The sequence below is a fragment of the Tinamus guttatus genome, unplaced genomic scaffold, assembly GCF_059628265.1.
Source record: "Tinamus guttatus ecotype Peru unplaced genomic scaffold, ASM5962826v1 Tinamus_guttatus_pri_ptg000190l, whole genome shotgun sequence".
Taxonomy (NCBI): Eukaryota; Metazoa; Chordata; class Aves; order Tinamiformes; family Tinamidae; genus Tinamus; species Tinamus guttatus.
In genome coordinates this window covers 577,195-587,277 of record NW_028288724.1, presented here as the reverse complement: position 1 = coordinate 587,277, position 10,083 = coordinate 577,195, and the positions used below count along the sequence as shown (strand labels likewise).

Genomic DNA, 10,083 nt, shown 5'->3' with positions numbered 1-10,083 from the left:
GAATGAAGTCAATTCTCTGTACAACAGCAGTGATTAGAGAGTTACATGCTACATGATTCCTGAGCTTCCTGGGCACCTCACCCTTTGCCCGTCTCCTCTACATTTTCTTATATGGTAGGGGTTTAGTGGTTGGTCACAAAGCGGCAAGAACCAAAATGTTTCCTTTTCACGAGAACACACAAAGGAAAATAACTTGAGAGTGAACAACACATAGATTAGGTATCAAATATCTTGGGAATGGGGTGTAGAGGCAAATGGGGTAGTTACTGGTGCTGACAATATAACCATTGGATCAATCTCCTTCTGGCATCCTTGAGCTCCTTGTTCCTCAAGCTGTAGATGAGGGGATTCACTGTTGGGGGCACTACTGAGTACAAAACAGCCAACACAAGATCTAGATCTGGTTGGGAAATGGATGGGGGCTTTAGCTGGGCAAACATGATAGTACTGACAAAGAGGAAGACCACAGCCAGGTGAGGGAGGCACGTGGAAAAGGCTTTGTGCCGTCCTGGCTCAGAGGGGATCCTCAGCACAGCTCTGAAGATCTGCACATAGGACACCACAATGAAGATGAAACACCCAAAGCCTAACCAGGCAGTAACCACAGTAGCTCCGGATTTTCTGAGGTAGGAGCCTGTGCAGGAGAGCTTGAGGATCTGGGGAATTTCACAGAAGAATTGCTCCACCACATTGCCTTGGCAGAGTGATAGTGAAAATACATTAGCAGTGTGCAGGACAGCACAGAGAAAACCACTGCCCCAGGCAGCTGCTGCCATTTTGACACAAGCTCTGCTGCCCAGGAGGGTCCCATAGTGCAGGGGTCTGCAGATGGCAACAAAGCGGTCATAGGCCATGACAGTGAGAAGAAAGTACTCAGCCAGAATGAAAAAGACAAGCAGAAAGAGTTGGGTAGCACATCCCGAGTAGGAAATAGCCCTGCTGTCTCTCAGGGAATTGGCCATAGATTTGGGGACGGAGGTGGAGATAGTGCCAAGATCGAGGAGGGAGAGGTTGAGAAGGAAGAAGTACATGGGGGTGTGGAGGTGGTGGTCACAGGCTACAGCTGTGATGATGAGGCCATTCCCTAGGAGGGCAGCCATGTAGATGCTTAGAAACAGCGTGAAGTGCAAGAGCTGCAGCTCCCGCGTTTCTGAGAATGCCAAGAGGAGGAACTCATTGAAGGAGCTTCTGTTGGACATTTGCTTCCTTTGGGCATGCGGACTGTCCAAGGAGAGAAAGACATTGACAAGTTAGGACAGACTTCTCTGAGCAGGGCTTTCTTATTCTTACACCTCTGCCCTCCCCACAAAAGGAAACGATACTCCTCCCCGTCTTTCCTTTCTGTGCAGTGTCAAAGACTCTTCAGAGTGAAATGGTCAATTCTCCTGCAGATGGGGTGTCCTGAAGAGAGAGGTCCCTCTCACCCCACAGTTGATTGCCCAGAACCCCAAAGGCCAGAGGGGGAGTTGGGCACCTCGTTGTCGAGGACAGGTTTGCATGGCAGGTGCCACAAGTGCCATGTCTGAACTGCATCTGAATCCCCCTCACTAGAGACTCCAAGGGAAAAGCAACACCAACACAGACAGATGGGGAGTCATGGAGTAATGACATGATATTACTGCCAAGGGAGGCAGGGACACAGAGAGACATGAAGGCACTCCAGTGTTTCTCCTCCTCTGGGTATGTGACCACCAAAGACATAACTCATGATCTAGACTCCACAGGCCGGAGGACTGTGCTGGGTGGGAGAGGAGAAGAGGTTCTGAAATTTGTAATTTCCGTCCACACTTGGACTCTGCTGCCTGGAGCAGGACTCTCCTGCACCTGCAGGAACCAGTGTCTCTGTTCCCACATCTCTCCCTTTTCAGCGCTCACAGACCACACCCCACCCACTGGGCCCTCAGAACTGCTCTGAATCACAGCTCTAGACAGACCTGTGTGAATCCACTGGATTAATCCCCCTTGGGTGTCCTTGGCAGACGGTACCAGGACACCCTCTCCTTCTGACCATGTGGCAGTGAATTCCAATTGGAAATATCTCCTCCTCCAGCATACTGCAGAAGTTGGGAGAATAATCCTTAAAAAACAGTCATGAAATGGGATGAGTTTAGAAGACTCCGACAATGTCCTCTCCAGCATTAACCCACAATCAGACATTTCCCATGCATAAGGCTGTGAATATTGTTCCACAAGGAGCTCTCCTCTGCCCTCCTGCTCCAGATTGCCTTTCACATCTCTCTGCCTCTGTCACCTTATGTCAGCAAGAGCAGGCAGTGCCTGGAGCCCTGTTACTCTTTTTTGAGGAGCTGCTTCTGGGCAGAGAGTTGAGGATGGAGAGGAATGATGCAGGTCTCCCACACAAGAGCAGCAGTAATATATTTTATTGAGGTAAGATAGAGCGATTTAACATTTTTCTGTGGTAAATAAGACAATGATTAAAAGATGAACAATGGCAAGGTTTACTCACTTATGAACTGCATGAAGAACAGGATCAGATGAAAGTGTCAAGAAGACCCTCCTGATGAATCATGAGTTTCAGAATGGACAACCTTGCTTTCCAAAGTCCTTGTCAGAGGAGCCTGGGGATGGCTGGACCCAATCCTAGCCTCGGACATGGACAACAGTTTACGTCTAAAAGATTCTGTGTACCATCAGAGATACAGTTAAGGAAAGTTTCAAAGGTTTGCAAAGCTGCAGCATGCTATTTGTCACCTACTGAAGAGCTGTTGTGAGTAAGGAATCTTTCAACATCGAGGAGTATCCTTGAGAGGTGTCCCTGCTCAAGAAGAGGTTCTGAAGAACAGCCCGCTGCTGTGAAGGAGAGCTCAATGGGCTCCGAGCTGCCTGTGCTATTTATGGGGGGAGGAGGGAAGATGATTGACTCATAGTCATGTTTGCATACTAGATGGATTTTAGTTGGTGCATGCTCAATTAGCCGCTGCCTATGTATTGTTTATGGAGTGGTCAGGTTGAGGGTGCCACGTTTCCATGAGCTCCCTCCATCCCAGGAGTCTGGTACAGACCCTGCTGAAGGCATAAATTTCTCTCTTCCTGCTGGGAAGCAGTCACTGAGGTCATCCTGTTTCTTCTCTGTGGACAGTGCAGAGAGACTGATTCCACCATTGCCATTTGTCAAACTAGGGGATGGTTAACTAGAAGAGGTAGAAATGCCCCACTCTGGGAAACACCTCTTCCCATCTCTTCACTGCACTGGACCCCTAAACAGGAAGAAGAAGGGAGCTCATTTTCCAAGGATTCAGGTGTTTCTTGAGGTAGTCTATCTGGACATACCATGTCAGTGTATAAACTCTTGGAGTGGAGCAGGATTCAGCTCGCTCCCACGAACTCCACAAACACACAGGAGGTGGGATTCGTCTTGCCCAAGCTTGTAAAGGGTGCACAAGAGAGATGTTGTACACGCAAACTCCTTGTCCAAGCTCCTATTATAAATCAGTGGAAATGGAGGTTGGGTTCCAGTTGTCCACACAAAACTACCAGGTGACCTTTGAAAAGACAAGTTGCTTCAAGATTTGTGCCAGTGTTTCTGTGCTTTGATGGAACAAGTGTGAGACTTTCATCCTTCTAGAGAATCACATGAGGGTCAGGTGCGGAATTTCCTTGGCTATCTGGAATTCTTCTAGAGGCCTACTGCTACTACTACAGCTCCACACCCTACAAAACCGAGACACAGGCAGACCCCTACAGTGCAAATAGCCTATGTAATTCAGTGCAGACACTTGATTCACTGACATAAATATAGGTCCTTAGGGCCATGTCAAATGTTTGCGTTGTCCAGCACAACTACACGTGCCTAACAGATACAGCATGAGACATATGGGAAAGCCATTCCTTTCTTGAGTGGTTGCTGGGCCAGTGCCCTTGGGCATCCCAGGTTTCCAACCTGTGCCCAAACAACTAAAATTACTGTTGATCTTAGGCAAGGTCATTCCCATCTAACAGCCACGCATGCTGCATACATGAGAGGCACATCACAGCAAGGCCTGCACGGTAGTTTCTACATTCTCAAACTCTTCTAGTTCTACACTTGTACCTTTTTTCACCCACAGATGGTGTGACCAGGGCCTGTGTAGATGATCTCCCCAGAGTGACTGGATTACAGGCTGTCCTGTAGTGTGACTGGATTACAGACCCAGGGACTTCTTCAACGGCACTTTGTCCAACCTGGAGACTGATTCACCTCTGTCACAGGGCGCAAGGTGCTATGAAGTCAGCTTGGGCAGCAACCCCTCTCCTGCCATTTCTGAACAGCCCCGTTCTCTTTCTCCCTGACCTTAGGTACTGCAGCGTTTGCTCTGTTAGTGAGAGTCACATTCCACTATTCCACTGTCACCTGCTATCTATGTCAGCATGTCACTGCTCTGAGTGGGGGCATTGCAGACACAGTGTTCTTGGCCCTTCATAACAGCTTTCACCATGATTCCTTTGTGCTCTGTGCCACGCAGAGGCTCTACAGCTCATACATTCATAAATAAATGCATCTTGGGGCACAAACATGAGCAGATGGAGATTCAGTAGCTCTCACAGGGTTGAAACCTTCTGAGAATAACTGGCATGTGGTGGGATCACTCAAACAACTGGAGGGCTATGATAGTACAGTACAAGCTTTTCAGGAGAAATTGTGAGGGAAAATGAGGAGGAGGGGAAATGCCCTTTGTGTAAAGGGGAAACTGAGATGTGTGGAGTTCCATGCAGGGGGAGACAAGAGTCTTGGTGAAAGCATGTGGGTGAGCATCAGAAGATAAAGGTCACACTGTGATGGAAATTATGGACTACCTGATTAGGGTGAGGTTGATATAGATGCCTTTAAGAAGCCTGAGGAAATCTGTGGCTCAGAGGCCCTGGTTCCTTATGGGAAGAGTAGATGCACTGAAAGGTCCATCATCAGAATGCAAGGATTGCAGCATGGTTTTCAGAGGTTTCAGGGAATATTTCATAGCAGAGGCAACAGAGGGGCCACCAAAACTTTCCTAGATGTGGAGCTGCAAACAATGCTGAAATGAGCAGGGATGGGATAGCCAATGCCAGCCTTGCCTTCAGTGTCCTTGAAAAAGTGGAGTGAAGAAGGACAGAAGCAGGGTAGAGACTCTGGCCTTCATAGGAGCAGACTTGAGCCTGTCCAGGTGGGGGTCCCAAGGCAGACATCTCTGAAGGGCTCAGGAGCTCCACCAAGCCAGTAAGTCTTTAAGGCCAGCACCCACCAAGCAGAAGAATGATACATCCTGATGCTCAGTAAAGATGGTAAACATCTCAGAGGACCCACCTGGGTAAAAAGGGAACTGAAACCTGAGCACCATGGCAAAAAGGCAGCATATGGGAGGGGAATGGAGAAGAGATTGCACATCAGAAGCTTAGAACTGTGGCATAGACACAGTGTTAGGGAAGACAGTGCTGCCCTAGGATTGGCACTGGCAAGGGATGTTAAAGGCATGAGGATGAGCTGCTACCTCTTCAGTAATAATAAAAGGAGAAGGTGGGCTGAGTGCTGAGTGGACAGGGAGCAGGAGATGCAGAAAGGTCTGAGGAATTCATCACAGTGTTGCCTTCAGTTTTCACCAAAAAGGTTTCCCAGTCTCTTGTGCCTGGAGTCATGATTCTGAGGACAAAAACAACCAACAGAGTTTGGGATTACTGAGGGACTAGTTGTGAGAACTCAAACTATACAATGACCATCAATGGCACTGCATGGTCTGCATAGGAGGATGCTTTTAGAGCTGACTCTGTCATAGCAAGGGCACTCTCTATCACCCTTAAAAGCTTGTGGAGAATGGGAGAGGTCCCAATGATTGCAAAAAAAGAAAATATTACATCCCTCTTCATGAAAGGCCCACAGAACTACAAGGGGAGATGCAAGCACTTCAGCCTCTCTTTGGTGAGGAATGTGCAATCGAGAGAATTCTTTCACATCACATTTTTGGCCATATAGAGGAAGAGTCCACATGGTTTTCCATGGAAAATTGTGCCTCACCAACCTGCTTGCCTTCTCTGATTAAATAGCTGCATTTGTAGATGGAGAAGAGCAAACATCTTTTATCCAGAGTTTAGCAAGGTGTTTGACATCATCTCCCACCATATTTTTTGCCTGCAACTTAGGAATTTACCATCAAGAGGGACTGACAACCTGGTGCATAAAAAGTTGCTTGGATGGTCAGGCACAGAGGGGAGTGATGAATGAGTAGCCTTCATGGGGAGCCCAGAGAGAAATGAAGCAACCGTGATCACTCCAGGAATCAGACCCTTTTACCATCTCTATTAGTGACACACAGGAGGCAACACTTGACATATTTGCAGATGACCTGAAACTGCAAGGGAGAGACCAGGCATATGCTTGAGGGCTGCCCTTCAGAGGGACCTAGACAGGCAGGAGAAAGAAGCTGCAGAAACCTCAGAAAACTCCAGGAAAATACTGGGTTCTGTAGCAGGGACAGAACAGCACACCACAGTTGCTCTGTTACAAGTTAGGGCCTTGTAAACAAGCTGGGGCCTGAGTGCCTGAGTAGCAGATCTGCAGAAAAGAGGTGGACAGAAGGCAAAAGGTGGGCCAGCAGCTTTGGCTGGCAGCAAAGAAGGCCAAAAGCATCCAGGTCTGTATGTGCAGAAACAGAGCCCAGAGCTGGAGGGAATGCTGATCCCATTCTCATCAGTATTCCCTAGACCACATCTAGAATATTGCATCCAGTGTGGGTACCTGGGAAAAATAAAAGGTTGGTAACTGGAACAAAATATTTCAGAGGGCCTTCAAGATAACTGGGGAGCTGGAGCACTTTGACTGTGAAGATACGGGGCTTGTTAAACCTGCAGAACAGGTGGCTTTGGAGGGGCTTCATTTGGAGGGCCTTCCATTGCTGCAAGGAGGCCATCAAGAAGATGGAGGCAGGATCTTCACCCTGATGCATGGTGGGAGGATAAGTGAAAGATAAGATAAGATAAGATAAGATAAGGTAAGATAAGATAAGGTAAGGTAAGGTAAGGTAAGGTACAGAGAAAAGCTGTGCAGTCTCCCCACTTGGGCATTTGCAAGATCAGACTGGATCAAGTGCAGAGCAATTTGGCTGGCCCCAGAACTGACCCTGCTGGGAGCAAGCAGATTAGGCTAGAGAGTTCCTGAGCTCCCTTGACCCTAAAGGAGTCCATGATTCTTCCCTCTATATGTATCTGCAGACAGTTTCCCCTTGTCTGTGGACGTAGGTCAGCTATCTTGACCTCCTTCATTCACAATGGTTCAGATGCAGAACTTCTGGGAAGGAATCCCGAAATGCTCCTGATCTATCTTTTGCTTAACTTTCAATTCCCCCCATTTTCTTTTTCTCTTTCCACCTTCTAAGTTGTCTTCTGCCATCCTTATATCCTCTGATACAGGGAGCTCAAATCTGTCTACCCTTTCTCCATTGGTGTTGACTTGTGTTATTTTGTTTGTTTGCTGGTTGGCAGAGAAAAAATTGAATCCTCAAGGCCCTTGTCAAACTTGGGTGATTTGGAGAACAGGCACCTCATGGAGATTTGTAAGAGAATTGTAAAAATCTTACACGCAGTGGGGGATGACTGTGTCCATGCAGAGAGGTTGAGAGAAGTTGAAGAGTAGGCCTGTGGTGCTCCAGGTCTCTCTGAGGGATCTCTGTGATTATCCTCTGGTTTCGTGTTTCAAGGAGAAACAAGTGAGCAGAGAAAGACATTAGTAGAGGTAGGGAGGTGCATGGGTGCGAGTAAGGTGACAAAGCAGTTTGGTTGTCTGCTGTTTTTGGGTAAACAGGCACAGGCATGGGACAGCATACGACAGCTTGTGGTGGAGATAGCTATGGGCACTGCCAAAGCTGCAAGGACCCAACAGAACTGTCTTTGTCCTCTTGGCTATGGCTGCTCTCTCTGTCACTGAGGCCTTAAAGATGATGCTATTTTCTTAAATCACTGTGGCCTCACATCCTCCTCACATTCAGGGAGCCCAGGAGGTGCCTTATTGTTGTCCTGCACTTGTCCTTGCATGCCCCTACCCTCATAGTGCCCCTAGAAAGAGCCCTGAGCCACATATGGAGGAAGGGATCACCCTGCCCATGGGCTGTACGTCAGTGCCTGTACTGGATAAAGCATGCCAAGGTTGACTTGGCATCAGAGCCATCTAGACATTGCCTTTGTCTATGTACAATCAGCACCTCCAATGTTTTGCTTTATCAGCCCCTGAGGAGCCTTCTTTGATAGCAACCCTCAGAGGGACCCATTAACACTCCAAGAAACTTTTGAACTCTTCTTCTGACTTCAGCTTCTTGAGGTCTTTGTTCGATCTCCTCTCAGGATGTGAGGTTCATGGACTCAGCACCAAATACACCCAAGGGGCCATTAAAATGCAACAAACCTCTAAGGACCCATGACTCTCATAATTTTCTTCATTTCTTCTGTTCTTGATGGCTACTTGAAGAGCTTTCAGCAGTGTATAGACCAGAGGAGGATATCAGTGAGCACCTGAAAAGAAGGATGCCTGCTTTTTAAGCTCTCTCTATTTTTCAGCTTAGAGAATAAGTGATATTGACATTCTCCAATTCACACTGGACATTTAGGAAAAGCAGTATTTTCAATATGAGGATTTGAGGATGGACAAACTTTCTCCAAATGTCCCAACATTCCATTTCTATAATCAGCCCCTGGGGACTTGCGTCTCTCCTGTTAAAATATAACTTTTTCCATTCTTGTCTGTACCTGAATGTTACAGCTCCTCTACCCTAATTCCCATCTGCTTTTCCTAGTCAACTAGTTGCAAATACAGGAGTTTTTTTTTTTTTCTTAACTACAAAAATAAAAATAAAAAAACTATGCTACAAATGCATTAAAAAATTAAATATATTCCTCAACTCTATGTTAAGTTAAGTCTGGGCTGCCAACCAGGGAGGAATAACCTTCCTACACAAGGAATTCCCCTCCTAGAAATGTTTGTGAGAGACAGGAAAGGAAAGCCAACCATGGAGTTGGCTAAAGAAACAAGAAGACTCCTTGAAGCACAGAGCAGCAACTAAAGGATTGAGAGGAGTCAAAAGAAGGGGAAATGGAAGGAAAATGGAAAGGAAGGGAAATGGAAAGCAATGGAAAGTGCATTTATGTGCACTAGGAAAGTGCACTAGGTTTACCTAGTCTGATGCAGTGGGAACTTTAGCAATGATCAGCATAGTCAGGACATGGGAGATATGTGATTATAGAGATTACATCCACAGTTTAAAAGACAGACCACTGGTAACACAAGTTGAAGGGTGGATCGATATGTCTTTCTCCTGAGATTCATAGGCTACCTGAAACTTTCCACTATTTCATCATAGGAAACCAATGACATTAGGACTACTCAACCCTTTTAGCTGACAAAAGGGTGTTTGCTCAACATTTTTTAGATGTTGGCAAGTACTCTTCGGCTTTCCAGGGAAGGATCAGGTGTCTAACCACAAGCTTCCTGTGGCACATGAAGAGGCCCTGTTACACCTAAGGAACGTACGTCAGACTGCCAACTCTCACGGGAGGCATGTAGGAGACTACAGCCCCTCTAGGTGCAGGTGGAGATTGGGCAAAGGAGCCCAGAGCCCCTACAATGACACCAGACATCCATGATCTTGTGACTCATCTCAAACCAGTTCTGAATATCACTTTCCTTTTCAAAACAATTAAAAAAAAAAAAGAGAAATCATACAAATCACAATAATCACAATAGTTTCCCCAAGCGCAAAGCTATTATAGTAAAACAGAAGAGAAACAAGAGAGGAAAATGAACACCAAGTTTTGTAAAAGCTGAAAAATGTATCAAAATATATTCTTTATATTAGATCATGTCCTCAATTTCTTTCTATTTTTATTGACATTTTCTAAATATTTCTATTATAATTAAGACTGCATCATTACAAAGTTTGTCCATGTCTCCTGCAAAGTTGAATGTCCCTGCAAACACTCCCTCCGCAGGGCTGTCCATCCACTGATAACTGCACAGAGTGACTTGCATACTGAGGTGTTGAGCTCTCTTGACTGACAGAGGGAAGAAGGGTGACGAGCTTCATTGAAATGCTGCATCTCTAGATGAAAATTTGGTGCAAATCTCAA

At 46.5% G+C, this 10,083-nt stretch overlaps 1 protein-coding gene across 1 annotated transcript; it reads right to left on the bottom strand.

Moving 5' to 3' along the window:
* Nucleotides 1-263: 263 nt before the first annotated feature.
* LOC148594880 (olfactory receptor 14A16-like) lies at nt 264-1,199 on the bottom strand. The gene has a single exon (XM_088523483.1). The coding sequence runs from the start codon at nt 1,197-1,199 to the stop codon at nt 264-266; it is 936 nt and encodes a 311-aa protein (XP_088379609.1).
* Nucleotides 1,200-10,083: the final 8,884 nt, after the last annotated feature.

What these genes read in the sequence shown, in the direction of transcription:
- LOC148594880 (XM_088523483.1), bottom strand. Translation starts at nt 1,199, where the DNA reads ATGTCCAACAGAAGCTCCTTCAATGAGTTCCTCCTCTTGGCATTCTCA.